This window comes from Engystomops pustulosus, chromosome 3 (assembly GCF_040894005.1).
Source record: "Engystomops pustulosus chromosome 3, aEngPut4.maternal, whole genome shotgun sequence".
Lineage (NCBI taxonomy): Eukaryota > Metazoa > Chordata > Amphibia > Anura > Leptodactylidae > Engystomops > Engystomops pustulosus.
The window spans coordinates 170160635-170177165 of record NC_092413.1 but is presented as its reverse complement, the minus strand read 5'-3'; the positions used below and the strand labels follow the sequence as shown (position 1 = coordinate 170177165).

General features: G+C 40.3%; 1 protein-coding gene across 13 annotated transcripts in view; it reads right to left on the bottom strand.

Annotated features, from left to right (window-relative positions):
- The window catches only part of PLCH1 (phospholipase C eta 1), a 183549-nt gene that overhangs the window by 89081 nt on the left and 77937 nt on the right, over positions 1-16531 (bottom strand). For 6 of the 13 annotated variants that reach the window (XM_072142962.1, XM_072142967.1, XM_072142968.1 and 3 more), the window contains exon 1: positions 2670-2994. The exons of 4 other annotated variants lie outside the window; for them this stretch is intronic. In XM_072142962.1, coding sequence (XP_071999063.1) covers positions 2670-2751 — 82 coding nt within the window. In that variant the 5' untranslated portion in view covers positions 2752-2994. Of the gene's footprint in view, positions 1-2669; positions 2996-16531 lie in introns of those variants that run through there. 3 more of the 13 variants (XM_072142958.1, XM_072142965.1, XM_072142966.1) reach the window with 1 other exon arrangement.

Here is a 16531-nt window from a genome sequence, read left to right as displayed (position 1 = left end):
TTTCATCAACAGCCTCTGCCCAGAAATATGGATACAGGCAGTGGGTTTGGGTTTGTACTTAAGTTGAATTTGTATGTAAGTCGGAACTGTATATTTTAGAATTACAACTCCAGACACATTTTTTTTGTCTGATTCACAATTGGATTTTCAATATTATTTTGCTGTAAATGGACCAAGGATTATCAATAAAGCTTCAATACAGACCCCTTACAGCTGATCATTGCAGCCTGAGAGTAAAGTATCCAGAGAGCTTCACCAGAGGTCACAGTGGGTAGATGGATCCGTCTGTAAGTCGGGTGTCTGCCTGTATATAGAAAGCTGCATGGCTAGATCCAGTGTGCATATATTAAGCTGTGCTAGTCACGTCTGGCACAGACATTTACTTTAAAAAAATAAAAAACCTTACTTGGGACAGTTTCACACTGCCATTGTCGATCTGTGAATCACGGACAGTGCCGAGTCTTGTGGCACAGGTCAACATAACTGCTGGTGACGGAACTCCTTACATGATAGCAATCTATGGTGTATGCAGTTCCTGCTTTTTTACTAAACAGTAGCGCCAAGGGCAGGAACTCCTTAGGCCATAGATCACTATCATGTAAGGAGTTCCATCCCCAGCAGTATTGAAACTGCCCTTAGGCTTCTTTCGCACAAATGTATGCTACATATGTTCAGCTGGGGAAGCAGAGGGATCCGGCCAGATACCCATCCATGAACATCTGTGTAAAAGGGGCCTTACTCTGTATTATTTCTGGTCAATTTTTAATGAGAACATGTTACATTACAATCAGACCTGCTGGCAGCTCGTTATAAAGCAAGACGACCAACCGTAAAGGGTTTGTGCCAAGTTTATAAGTTCATCCATAAGTATATCCATAAAAGACAATCACAAGAATCGAACGCCCGCAATCTGGAGAATGGGGATCCCATTCCCACTAACGGGTAAAGCAGCAATATGAGTGTGCGTCCTACAATGAAATTCAATTGTATGAGAGTTACTGCTGCACCACCCATCAGTGAGAACGTATCCCCATTCTCCAGATTGCAGGGGTTTGTTTTTTTGTAATAGCTGGGGATACAACAGTCAGACTAACTGATTACTGTGTTATCACCATTCCTCTGGATAGGGCAATATTTAAAAACTATTAGGATCCCATTTAGTCATTCTACCATTGACTGTTAGTCAAACTCAGATTGATACCTCTCACTGGAATCCTAAGTATGACAAAAGCAAGAATTTAATCAATTAGTTACAAGTTATTGAGAATCTTTCCCCACCTGATAAATATATATATACACATACATATCACCTTCTCTATGGCTCTGCAACAAGATGCTGGTAGATAGAATCTTTATTTAATGGAGTTCACTTAAGTTTTTTTTTCCTTAGCTACAATAGTTGTAAAATTCACTTTCACTACAGTATTTGGCAAATATGTATAATTTTTTTTAAAAAAACTAATATTTACTGCATGAATACTCACTGTCAATCATAGTCATTTTTTATGTATGAGATATATATTCCTTATATCGGTAACAGCATTATTATCAGTCTATACCATAATATGTGATCTTTTACACACAGCAGGCAATCCTAAGAAGATACATAATTAATCTCCCTGGCATTTAGCTTCTTGTATTGAGACCCTAATTGCTTTTGAATATGATGTGGGGGTCGTTATTACTTATAAAATAAAGAACCAGCATGCCCTGTCATTATGATGTATAAGCTCAAAGGCACAATCTTCAGATATGAAAGATAGATGCCAGCAGTTTTGACAATGGATACTCCTCCTAGTTATGTGTTACATGAAATAAAATACAAGATAAAATAGGCAAACAAAAAGCTATAATGTAACTACACAAATTATATATCTGCATACAAGACAATTAATATTAGAGAACTCCAGGGTGACTATAATATAAGGTACGGCAGCAAACATCAGGTCAGACATTACATAACAGAAGCAAATGGAACTAGGTAGAATGAAATAAATTGCATGGGTTAGGGTTTTTCTTACACAAGTATGAATAATTAATCCTATAAACCATAAATGAGGTCACTGCCGGCTTCATAATGTTATCAACATGTGTGCGTCTTGTCTTATTGACTGTATACATAGACTGTTAGCACATCAGAAAATGACTTGAATACTGATGGTTAAAGTACAGCGGGAGCAACATATCAGACAGAACAGAGACGAAATTCTACTGATGAACAATGAAGAGGTCGGGGGTAGGTTTACTTTGTAATCACTGGAGCAAATGGAACTTTTTGGAGATTATACAGAAATGTACAGCCATTAGGAAATACATGTTGTCTATATGAGGTTTTGTAAGAGTGACAATGGCATGCCTGACCCTGAGCTTGATAGTCAAATGTGTATTAATAGACTCAAAGCCACAACGGTCTAATGCAATGTGACAGCACCAACATGCAAAAGCTTTGTCCAAGCGATAAGACAATGAACACTGCGCGGGTAATGGCGATGATGGTTGAAGTAAAATTGATCAATCAGGAAAAGAGAAAATGCTAATAAAATGAGACATGAAAGAAATATTAAACAAACCAGAAACAATTAATGATGTGGGTGGGAAAGACCTCAGGACATTCCATACATCGTCCCAGACAAGGTACCCAGGCAGAAACTTTAGACCCCGCTACTAACCCATTTGTGCCAGTCTGAATCCTTGTGAAGTGGCTACACTTCCTACCACATGGTACATCTCAGATGCCAGCAGGGAAGCCATTCGAGCTAAAGGCAAGTCCAGATGTTGGTTAAGAGCTTCAACGTTAAGGCAATTGATAGTTATTGCACCTGACAAGATCTGCTTCCCATTGCAGAATAAATCTAAACAGCTGAGCAGGATGCACTAAGCTGAAACTGGAGCAAAAGCTGTGCTGTCATCGTACTCAAAGAGCGCTCTAATCCACTAAACATCAGGAGACAGGACTGCATGTAACCCACTTCTCATCCATTCAAAATCGGGACTGAAAAAGTGCTTCAGTCCAACAGAGCATATTTAAAGTCGACGTACTATTCCTTTGGTAGTAACGCAAGGGGCAGGCTCTTCAGACATGAAAACAGAGCCGTCATCAACATGATGTGGAAAGGGTGAAAGTGGCAACATGGAAATTGTAGCTGGAGATGAAATATATATGTGCAGCCATTGTAGATTTAACATAATTTATGACAAATGCATCCTCCAGTGGGCACAAGTAGTGAATGTTAATTATACAGTTTATTAATAATTCATTTCCAGAATAAGACGAAGAATTTATTCATTGTGGCTACATTTAGTACAGGCAATAATTACATCAGTGTGAGTGCAGGACCTGGAAAGAGCCTGTTGGAGAAATTTACTTTGGTCAACATCTGAGCTTGCCTATATAAGACTTAGGTAAATGGATATAATACATTGATATGATCATTACAATATGAATGACATACTAGAAACATCCTCAGATGTAAGAGCTCTAGCATTGGTTATCATGACTGGCTTAACTCACTAACCAGACTTGATATGCATATGATGTATGATCATGTCTTTTTACTTGTGATACATGCCTAGCATAGGCAACTTTTGGCTTCTTTTTGAAACTTTTTGTTGCAAATGTCTCAAATCCACCAGGACACAGTCATGTGAGGGGGTTATATGCAGGAGTGGACAGTACTGTAAATTTTGGATTTGAGGCTGTGTCATGCATTTTTAAGCCCTCTAAATCCCAGGGAGATGACGACATATGAGGCTGAGGTCACACGCTGCGTTTTGGTTGTGTTTTCATTGCATTTTGAAAGACATTTCAACATCTGAGGAGAGGTAATTTGCCTAATTACATTACTGTTAACATTCGCTTTTACAAAACACACAGGGTAAGACATTAACGCATTTGTTACCATTGTGTTAACACATGCATTAACATTGTCTTTACATTGGCAAATCACCTCTCCTTAGCTGTTGTAATGTCTTTCAAAACGCAATGAAAACACAATCAAAACGCCACGTGGGACCTTGTCCTTAGAAGTAACCAATACATTAAAAAAATGTAAATGCAAAAATGTATACATTTTAAAAAACAGGTTAATGTTACATTGCGCAGTAGGAAGTCTCCCCATCCCCCTGCTCCCACGGAACTACAGCATGTCGATATTAGAAGGAAGTAAGGCATGGATAACAAGTATAAAAAGCTTAGTTCTTTTTAAATCAGATCAGTTTTATTAAAATTCTCCATTACATTTTCAATTTACAACATTGAAGACAACCCACAATGAGCTCTCCCACAACCTCCTTCCCCAAAAACCCTAGTTTCCAGCCCCCCCCCCCCAATTCCCTGGTACAATTCTGCAGGAGTCCGTAGTTTGGCCTAGTAAAGAGGAGGTGATTCCATTCATGTTATCGGTAATCTGCAGTCATCCACTTGGATGCTATTAACTGACGTGCCTGATAAAGTATACGGGAGATGTCTATGACGTTAGGTGTGATGGTTATATCATCCTCCAACAGCCCCATCAGACAGATCTGTGGGGATGCCTCCAATCGTACTGAGTATACCTTAAAAATAAGATCCAATACTTTTTTCCAATACCCACCCAACTGTGTGCATTCCCAATACATATGCATCAAGTTTGCTTCAGGCATGTTACATTTTGGGCAGGTTGAGTTCGACCTGGCCCCTATTTTTGCCAGAAGAGCTGGAGTTTTATAGGCTATGTGTAGCAACAGTAATTGTACAAATCTCCTACTTTCGCCGAGGGAGACAACTGGTGGTAGGGAAAAGATAGTGTCCCATTGAGTATATGTGAGTGGCCCTATGTCAGCCTCCCATTTGGACCTGCTGGGGAATGTGACACTTTGGAGTAACTTGTCTCGCAATCCCCCATATAACAGGGAGATGAGCCCCTTAGAAGAGTCTGGTAGCAACAGTGATTCTAATACTCCCAGTCTCTGCACAGTCTCTGGGACTCCTTTGCGCACCGTAGCTGCAAATACCTGAAAAAAGGGTCATTTGATATGTCTCCCTGAGAGCCTCAAAGCTTTTTCATTCCCCATCGGTCTGAATCTCTTTGGGAACATTAATCAACAGACTACGTTTAATGTCCCATCTTTTGTTAGTATATCACTGACATATATTATGCTGATTGATTAGATTGTGAGCCCCGTGGGGACAGGGACTGATCTGGCAAGCTTTGTGCACCGCTGCGTAATCTGTAGGCGCTAAATAAATAAAGGAATTATTTTTATTATTATCTATGGTGGACATTCTCCTTTGGTTAAGATGAAACTTAAGCGTAACTGCAGGAATTTTGAGAATAGCAATATTTAGCACTGCAATGCATGCAGGGAAAATGTGTAAACTGTATCATTGGAATTTCTTTCCACATATTGCACCTAGAGACTCTCCTGGCAGGGAATACTGTAAGCAGTTCAACATCATTTGTCTTGTGCAAGTTAAACAATGAAAGCAAGAGATATACATATCTAAACACTCTTTTGTCTAACAGAGGTTTACATTATTACTTCATTAACTTTTTATTTGTAGAGCGCCCGAGTGGCAATGTTCCTAGGCACAAAGCTTTGTTAATTCATACGGGTCTTCCACCCTGCTGCTACTGATTCTTAGGCTAGTTATACTGAAGTGATAACCTGATACTTCTGGCACTATGTACGGATAATCGAGCACAGAAGGTTATTGCGTGCAAACGCTATAGGGTAAACACCTGTCAAACCTCTGTCTACTTGTAAGAAAATGGAAGAGAACATGGATAAAACAGGGCCAATGCTGAATCTTAAACACCACTCATTGAAAAGCTGTTGTGACAAACTGGAGAGACATGATATCCAAGTCTTTGAGATATGAAATTGAGGCATTATTAGTATGCATTTAAATAAGACTTTAGTTGTGCTTTCTTAGACCAATTTTGGTAGGAACCAACCACTTTATATCACAAGGCCTGTCAATGATGCAACACTTCATTAAAATTGGTCCTTGGCAAGCCTCTCAGATCCTTATGCTTCCCCCTATTTCCTGCTTCTCCTTATGATGTCGACACACATTAGATTCATGTCACCCAACACAAACTACTTCTTACCAACTTGACGTTTTTTCTTCCCTTTATATCTGAAGTCCCATAGCATTCTTAGCCTTATAAGATTTGTTTCTTTCGGGAAAAAAAAGAACTTCTAAATATATGTTAATGAGCTACAAGTGCTCTTGGGCCGTGTTATGCCTGTTCAAAGTGGATCCAGTCAGTGACACTGCTTTATAAGGTATGCATCGGATGGTAGATTTCCATTAAACAACATGGAGCTTTGGTTATATACCGAATATGGAATAGAATGGGTCCTTAAACATGGAACTTTAGTAACACTAGTTTTGGACAAGACACAACAAAGAGATATTGAATTTTAAAAACCTGGGAAAACTATAGATTTACTAATTCTCACTCATTATAAACAATGCAAGCTAGATAGTCAAATATGGCACAATACTTATAATGGATGATAAATCTGACCTTCTTTTAGGTCTTCTATTCTAACTTTATACCATTTATAAGTTATACTACTAAAGGCAAAGAAAAAAATATGAAAAAAATGGCTAAAATGACTAAAATGATGAAAGGTTAAATGTTCTGAAGAAAATCTTCTTAATAGTGATTTCTTTAAGGCCATCCTCAGCTGTCTCCATCAAAATATTATTACTGTTCTCTACTGTATAATGCTGTATGATATGTTGCCACTTTATAAATAAAGGATAGTAATTCTTGACTTTTCAAATTCAATTACAAGCTACGCAAACCATTGTAACTGTAATTTCCTTCATCATATTCACTGCATGTCGTATTACAGCCAAAATGAAAACATTCAGAGCCCCACAGAGAACGGGAAAACATTGAGCGAGTGTTCATGTAATCAGAATAAAACCCTACTATTATGGACTAATGATCTGTTTATCTAGCTCTCGGCTAGTGACAAGGTGCAAGACTGACAGAATAGAAATCTTTTACCCAGACGACATCTCAGCAGGCTGAATGGAGCACTTTGCATGTGTAGTCTATTTATGTACATCTCATTTAACTCTTATCTTGCTGTAACAGAGACTACTTACGGCAATTTTGGTCTTGGAGTCCTTCATAAGGCTCATTTAATCTATAAAATTCCCTAAAAAGCAGTATAAGTCATTATATTTGCTAAACGTCCATTAAAAAGTTAACGCAAAATAATCCAATTTTTATTAAAGGGGTATTCCCACGATGACAACTTTCTTATATGTACTCAGGATAAAAAAATAACACATCCTCTAACTCAATGTCATTAAGAAAAATACAGCATTTCACAGACATAATTCCAACCCGTCTCTCTCAGTCCTGGTGTACACAATTTTGGTTGCTCATGGACCCCGACCCTGGATCTTCTGTGTTTAGGGTCGGCAGCAATATTGTCTGTCTGACGCTGCACTGAGCTCCTCTCTGTTTCCAGCACTCCAGCCCCTACCCTGCATTCCAGGATGAGCTCAAAAACACAATGAATTCCTGCCTGCAAACAACATCAGTGAGAGGAGAGTAAAGCTACAAAAGCTACAGACTGATAAGGTCTTTATCCAGGGGAGGGGGAAAGGGGTATGTAGCAGTAGTGTGCATGTTACAGATGTAATAGCAGAGCTGAGAATATCAGGTGTAATATGCATCTCACGGATCTCATTATCTCTCATCTCTTTCTGTGTCAGATACTAGTGAATTTTCAGAAGCTAAATGAAAGTGTATCTAAGTGTCTAACCACATTGTCAGCATTAGAGGAAATATGAAGTGTCTGTTAGAGAGTCCCTATCCACACTTTGGAATTTTACACTGACCATCACTGAGTGATAGGAGCTAAAACAGCAATGAAACTGAGTAAAAATGTGAAGTAAGGGGTTGCAAATGTGTGTAAACATGCTCACCCAGGCAGTCAGGCAGCTTCACCTCCTGACTGGTGACTACCTCCCTCCCAACGCCCTCGCTTCATTCCCTTCCAATGCCGAGATCTCCCGCATGTGCAATGCTTCTGTGATCTTGGGGCTAATTTTGTCCTTTACAATTGTGGTTTCTAATTACATTATGTGGCGGAGCTGCTTTAGGATATGGGTCTTATTACATACTTTGCAACCACTGCATACAAAATGCCTGGTGCTAAAATGATGTCCCAACACAAGGTTGTGGCACCAAACAAAAGGCCAATAGCTTACTATAGTGGTTACCTACTTTAGTAAAGGCAAGTATAGATTTTTTTTATATACAATTTATTTTTTTACCTTTTTACTGAAACACATTCAAGTTATAGTTATGTAATGGACTTGGACATCAAGTCCAGACTTTCACCTTTTATTTCAGTGCATCCACTTTAAAATTGGATGAAGGGTTTAGGAGTTTCCGCTCCCCAACATGTGCCTCCCTGTTTTTAAAGGGGCCAAAAGTCACCGGACAATTTAATCAAAGGCGGTTTTCATGGGCTGGTATGGGCAATTCCTTAATTATATCATTATCAATTAACCAGATAAAATGTATGGAATTGAGTTGCATTTGAAAGCTTTTGTTGTGAAGAAAACACGCGGTCAAAGGAGTTCTCCGTGTAGGTGAAACAAGCCATCTTTATGCTGCGAAAAAAGAAAAAAACCCATCCAGGAAACTACAGTTTGGACGAATGATGAAAACAATGGTGAATGCATCAATGCAAAAAATATATACCAGTTCTGACTTACACACCAATTCAACCTAAGACGTAAAGAACCTATCTTGTATGTAACCTGGGGACTGCCTGTATATATGTATTGGGTCTAATTGGCAGAAAGCTGAAAATTTGATGGGTGCGGTGGTTTTGCTGGTTTGCTGTTAGCACATTGTAATTAAAGGGTCAAAACAAGACAACCTCGGGTGTTCGGAAGACCCAAGGCTGTCATGGCGACAGATCTTCATTCCACGATGACGTTACGGGGAGCGTCGATCCTCGGCAAGATGGTGGCGCCCATGCGTCGCCATCTCTTTGAAGCCGGCGGCAATCGATGCACCCGGACCCCCATAGTAGTATGGCACGCGCTGGTAAAGGGTTAAAAAGGAGGAAACACCAATGTATGATGATGTCCATGAATTAAAGACTTCAGACATATATAGACAAAGGGATTTTCAACTAAAGTATTAGAAATTTACATTTTACTCATAATTATTTGTCCAATTACAATTATAATTTGTCCAATTATCATTGAGTCCCTGAAAATAAGTGATTTGGGTACATTTACAAAGGTCCTTGTGCCAGTATTCCATTGAACTTTGCACATTCTTTTAGGTGCAAAATGCTTGCATAGTTATTTCAGTAGTGTCTGCACCACAGTAGTGTCTGGCGCAGCTGCACCAGGCTTCATGGGACAAAAATTAGGGGGCTTTCAGGTGTTTAATCGGACCATGCGCCAGATTTATCATGTAAAGTCCGATACACTTCCTCTGTTAAAGGTGCACCAAAAAGTTGGTGCACTCTGTAGGAGCAGTGCAGGGGGCACCAGATTCAGGATTTCCTCTGCACACTACACTGGCAAAGTGTATTTAGTGCAGTGAGCACTGTTCTTAGTAAATGTGCCCCATTGTGTTTAAATATGCTTTAGTTTCTCATATTTCTATGCAATCATTTTATTCAATCCACTGAATTAAAGCTAAAAGTCTGAACATCAACTGCATCTGAATTGTTCTGTTCAAAATTTATTGTACTAATGTACAGAACCAAAATTAGAAAATGTTGTCACTGTCCAAATAGTTATGGACCTAACTGTACATTGGTGGTGACAGGAGGAGCCAAATTGGACTACAGCAAGGTATTAGTTCTTTCTTTTTTTCCAGCAGCTGGGGCTAAAAAAATATACAAACCAAAAAAACATTAGATCCCTTGCAACCCCTTTAAATAGTCGCCATTGACATTTTCATATTCTAATTTGATGGCTGAATAGGACAAATAAGCTAACATGTTTTTGTTTTGGAAGGTACATAGCAACTTAGGATGGAAACACACATCAGCAGTAAAAGGCCTGTGTACTGCAGAAGCTTTGACAAGGAGACTTATTAAGGTAACCCTCAAAAGTGATGCTGTACAGAAGAATTATGACAAGGCCGTTATGATATATAGGCAGAAATAATTGCTCAAGTTCCGCTTGGAAGAGATGTTCCTGATAACCCACTGCTTAATGATTGAAATTGGTACTCCAGATCTTGTTATCCTTGGTATCCTGGTTATTGAAAATCCATGGACTGGTTGATTGCTTCCTAGATCACTTTGGCTTCCATAAAAATAAAAGCAGTTCTAGAATATGCCGAGAGCCTCCACCAAGACACCTGCAAATTTCTCATCCAACTGACTGAGCAAAAAGGACTATGGCAACTGTCCCTTGATGGTTTCGGGAGACTACAATATGGTTATGGATGAGGGTAAAGACAGATTAAGGACAGCCCAGAGGATGGACACTAGAACAGAGCAAAGGAGTAAACTCTCACACCTCTGTGAGGATTTGGGCCTGGTGGATGTATGGCGGGAACTCTATGGGGCACGTAGGGCATTCTCATGTATGAGCAAATCATATAATGTTCTATCCCGTATCGATTTAAGTCTGGTAAACCCCCCTTTTCTGGGTCTGATTCGTAAGATGGTTTACGAAAGTATTACTATATCAGATCATGCCCCTGTTATGGTTATAATTAAGTCGGGGGAAGTAAAATGTAAGAGGTTTAAATTGAACCCATACTGGATCACAATTTTGCATCCGCAAATTGCCCTAAGCGACGAGGTTCAGTGGTTTTGGGAGGTGAATGCCATCTCGTCTAATCTTGCCTCGGCGTGGGACACACTTAAAATGTATATGAAGGAATTGTACTCCAGGAATATCAGAAGATCACGGGCTCAATTTGGACAGAAAGAACTAAGACTAAAGAACGAGCTAGCTAGTTGGGAAAAATCGTTTTTAGAACATCCAACAGAAGAGAATAGGGAGAAAGTCCTGCATGCTAGTGAGGCGATGTCTACCTTTGCCACGGAGAAGGCCCAACATAGGATCTTTTTCCAAGCACAGAACTCTTTTGTGGAAGGGGGTAAACCAGGGAAATATTTAGCCAATAAAATCTGCAATGCCAACCCCAACAGCTTAATTACGGTACTAAGAAATAGAGAGGGGGAAGTCACTAGGGATCCAGTTGAGATTATGCAAATCCTGAGGGACTTCTATATGGAATTATACCAATCCGAGCTGGCAGTTAGCCAACAGAGAAATCGAGAATATTTGGAAGGTATTCAGTTTCCACAAGCATCAGACCATAATAGAGAGATCTTAGGTGCCCCAATCACCATAGAGGAATTAAAAAAGGCCTTAGAATCATTCAGTAAAGATACATCTCCGGGCCCGGATGGGCTCCCATTCAGTCTCTATAAAAAATATAGCGACCTCCTCCTTCCTAAGTTACTGATGGTACTTCAGGAGTGTTTTAGTAGGGGAAGGGTCACTGGTTCAATGTCTGAGGCAGTTATTGTGCTCATCCCGAAGAAGGACAAGGACTCTTTGGATGCAGCCTCGTACCGTCCGATTTCCCTACTGAACGCGGATCTGAAGATCCTATCCAAGGTACTAGCATTGAGATTACAAAAAGTGATATCCGAGCTGATTCACAAAGATCAGAACGGTTTTATCCCTAACAGAACGACAGGAGACTGCATTCAGAGGCTGTATGCGGCGGTGGAAATGGGGGTGGGGGGGCTCCGCTCCATCCTGTCTCTAGACGCTATTAAGGCGTTTGACAGGGTGGAGTGGAGTTTCCTATGGGAAACGTTAGGAAGATTCGGTCTGGGAGACAAATTTACCGATATGGTGAAGAGTATGTATAATGCTCCAGTGGCTAGGATTAGAATGGGGAACAGGGACTCTGATACGTTCGGGCTAACACGGGGTACGAGACAGGGATGTCCCCTGTCCCCCCTATTGTTCGCCTTGTATATTGAGCCCCTGGCGATGAAGATTAGAAGCTCAGAGGAAGTGAAGGGGGGGGGGATGTGGGGGCGATAGGGACAAGATCTGCCTCTACGCAGATGACGTGGTGATGTTTCTGCGTAATTCCCCTAGCTCCATACCAAGAGCTATCCAAATTGTTGAGGAGTTTGGCTCCCGATCGGGACTTAAGGTAAACTGGGGGAAATCTAACGTGATGCCCTTGGATAGGGAATCCAAAGAATGGGTGATAAAAACAGAGCAACTACGATGTGTGGAGAACTTTGGATATCTAGGAATAGAAGTATCCGCTAAAATAAGTGAATTCTATCAGTTGAATTTAGAACCCACGATGAAAAATATTAAGGGAAGAATCCATAATTGGAGTGGGCTCCCCCTATCCAGGGCTGATAGGATTGGGTTAATAAAGATGGTGGTCCTACCCCAAATCCTCTACGTTCTGTCTGCCGCCCCGATTTGGATCGATACCTCCTTTTTTAGACTAATCGAATCCCTCCTTAACAAATTGATCTGGGGAAGGAAAAAAGTACGGATCAAAATGGAATACCTGTATAGACCCCTGGGTGAGGGAGGTCTGGGACTGCCCTTCTTTCAGGGGTATTACCTCGCAGCCCAGATAGGTCGGTTAGTTAACTGGAAAGATAACGATCTGTGCATGAAATTGATCTGGTTAGGCGGAGGGGAAATAGAAACAATTTTTGAGCTATTAGAAAGCTCACAGGTGGGGAAGATGGCGCTGGGGAAATGGGCCTTAGGGAAAACAATAGCGAGGGTTTGGAAAAAATTTAAGAAAACTTTACAGCTCCAGGGATATCTGCAGGAAACCCCACTATGGGAAAACGGAAAGTTAGCTGAACTAAGGAAACTCCCAGATATTAAATTTTGGCAGACCCGGGGGATTAAATATGTTTACCAAATAAAAGATGGCGATCAAGTGATTCCCTTTTCTACACTACAGGAGAGGTACGGTTTAAAAAATGGGGATTGGTTGCGGTATTTTCAATTAGTACATGCAACAAAGGCGAACACACGATTTAATGAATATCACTTGGACACACATGATTGTTTGGATTTTATTAGGAAAGCAAGTAATCAAAATAAGGTGGTTTCTAAAATATACAAATATATAAGAGATGGTTTCACAAATACTATTAAACATAAGTCACGAAGTAAATGGGAAAGTATTGTTGGGGTTTTTGATGATAAAGAATGGGGGGAAGTTCACAAAAATATTAAAAAAGGCTCTACTAACTTGAATCACAGGATTATACACTTTTTTTTGATTCACCAGGTATATTATACACCAAATGACCTCTTTAAAATGAAGATTAGGGACAACTCGAAGTGCTGGAAGTGTCAGACTGCAGAGGCAGACTTTTTTCATCTGGTCTGGCTGTGCCCGGGGATCCAAACGTATTGGGGGGAAGTTTTTGAGGAAATATCAGCTAAGCTCCGACTTGACCTAAGACCTACCATAGGTACCGCTATCTTCAGCCTTTTTGAAAGTGAGTTGGTGAAACAAAGTTATGGGAAACTAATAACCAGACTAATCAACATAGCTTTGGTATGTATTGTGCGGAGATGGGGATCCAAGGAGTACCCAGAAGTTGAACATTGGCTTAACCTGTCTTTTAAGATAAAAAATTTTGAATGTAGCTTGGCTAAATTTAAATCCTTAAGATCAAACAAAACGGAATTCTGGAACATCTGGCAGTAGGGGTAAAAAAATGTTTCCTTTTTTTTTTTCTTCTCTTTTCCTTTTTTTCCCAGCGGGCCCCAGGGTAGGGAGGGGGGGAGGGGGTGGGTAATGTATGTAGCACATCTAGATGGTTATTTAGGTTGATTATATATGTGTCATGGAAATTAGGACACCTAAATGTATTTCCTGGTGAGAAGTAATTACTTCCTGTGATGTATGATGCGTATTCCTTTTTGAGAATTGTCATGGTAACCAGGACACTCAATTGTATTTTCTTGTGAGAAGTAATTACTTCCTGTGATGCTCTGATGTGTATTCTTTTTTGAGAAAAAAAAAAAAAAACTGACTGAGCAAAAAGGAAGAGGTGATCAAATTAAAAGACATTTTAGAAATACCTGTTTATTACAACCTTAACTTTATGCAGTGGTGTCCAACTTGACTTAAGTCTATGTTCTACTTACGATAATTTCAGTTCAACTTTAAAGGGAACCTGTCAAGTGGGTTTTCACACTATAGTAACCTCAGCATGTCCAGCACCAGGTACCATTGACACAGTGGCCAGTTCTGGTTGGAAAATGTTTAAATGTTTTCTTAAACAGAAAAATGAATATAATACTGTGCATACAGTATGCTTCTAATCATCAAAACCACTGCGTCCATCTCATTTTCTGCTTTCTGTCAATATGACCCAATACGTATACAGGCAGTCGCCAGATTACATACAAGATAGGCTCTTTTAGGCCTAGGCCCTTTCACTCCAAATGCAGTGAAAATGGTGGAAAAACGCATTTGCATCGTATTCTTGTGGGTTTTTACAGCTTTCACTGTGCGCCCAAATGACATGTCTACTTTATTCTTAGGGTTGGTGCAATTATGTGCAAAAAGCATCAAACTGCCACCTTGTACAGAGAGGGCTCAGCCCGTGACCCTCTCCATACCCCTGCAGCCGGCACGTGCATTCTTTTGTGTCATGGAAACAAAGAATATGAATAACAGTTCACTACAAACACCATACAGCTGATCATTGCAGCTTGGGACTAAAGGAACATCCAGAGAGCTCAGCCAGAGGTCATAGAAGGCAGAGAGGGGTCGTCTGTAAGTCGGGTGTCCTCCTTGGAGGCAAAAAGTCACAAAAAAGATTTCCTTGTCTTGTAAGCTTGAGATACTAAACTGAATTTTAAATACCATTTCTTAAAGGGCACCTGTCATCAGGTCTCTGTCACCATTTCTGTCACCTCTACCTGTTGGAGCAGCCTCTATATAGCTCGTCACATGGAGAGAGAAAGTGATGTCACCCCTGTTACAAACAAAAACATACTAATATACCTAAAAAAACCCAAAGCAAGTTAGGAGGCAACGGCGCAGAAAAAAAAAATGGAGAAAAGTCCAAAAAATACCACCAAGTCCAAATGATCAGATAAATAAAAAAAATGTCTGCTCCTACGTGCTCCAATGTTCCAATTTACAGCAGAACAATAAGGATAAGACAGTACCTCCAGTCTAGAGCATTCTGGTATGAATGCAAGATCTTCTAACCATACACCTCTCCACTTCTGGTTCCAGGACACTTTTGAAAAGAAAAGACCGCAATAGTGCAACAGAGTTTGTAATCATTTATAACATTTTTTATTGTAAATACTCACAAAACTTGTGTATAAAAAGGCCTTAGGTATTAAAAACTTAAATAGGAACATTGGAGCAGGTAGAAGGGGGAAAAAATGATTTCACCCTGATACCCTTCCCCTCTCCTACCCCTGCTCATGTCTGTGTGTAATGTATAATAAAGCATTGCTGGTGTCTGTGCTTTATCTGCTGACATGCTGCATCCTCCTAATACACATGTGAGATACACAGACACCAGCTACACAAGTACCTGACATATTCTGCTATAACATGGCTGCCTGGAGCTGTTGTATCTCTCCTTACACACACAGGCTGCAGTGGGAGGCAGCACATGGATGAGACATTACACCATTATACCTCACATCATTATACAGGCTGTCAGTCATGTGTATAGGAGTAACTCATACACACACGGGCTGCAGGGGGCGCCAGCACCAGGAAGCACATGGAGGAGCCATTACACCATTATACCTCACATCATTATACAGGCTGTCAGTCATGTGTATAGGAATATCTCATACACACACAGGCTGCAGGGGGTGTGGCCGCCAGCACCAGAAAGCACAGGAGGAGACATTACACCATTATACCTCAAACCATTATACAGGCTGTCAGTCAAGCACTGGGGGTGTGGCCGTGCCTCCCACTCATGAATAAGCTGGACAGCTTGAATATGATAATGACTCATTGGACATCTCACAGGTCATTTGCATACAGCTTTAGGACCTCATTGCTTAGGTTTACAGGCATGTAGAGGGTCAATGAAGGGATAGAGGCAATGCATTCTAATGGCAGTTTGTGAAAATATATTTAGTCTAGGGGGTTAATTTGCCTGACGGGTTCTCTTTAAGGGAAAATGCCTGCTATCGCCATGATCACAATGTCTTCCTTTATATGACAAAATAAATACCTACTATGAGACCATATAGATTCACACTGACTAGTTTATAGGACATACAGTGTTCAAATAATTAATCTCCATAAATGTATTCCAAGCACATCCCTTCTCAAAAGGCTCAAACTGTGAACTTTGAAGTGGAATTGTTGAACACCCCCTATCATGAGATAATAGATTTACCAGTGTAGTTAGCAGGGAGAAAACTCTCAAAGACATTTATAATGGTCAGTTTCGGGGGGCAGCATGAGCATCAGGTGCATCAGTCATTTTGCTTCACTCTCCACAAATTATCTGAACAAGG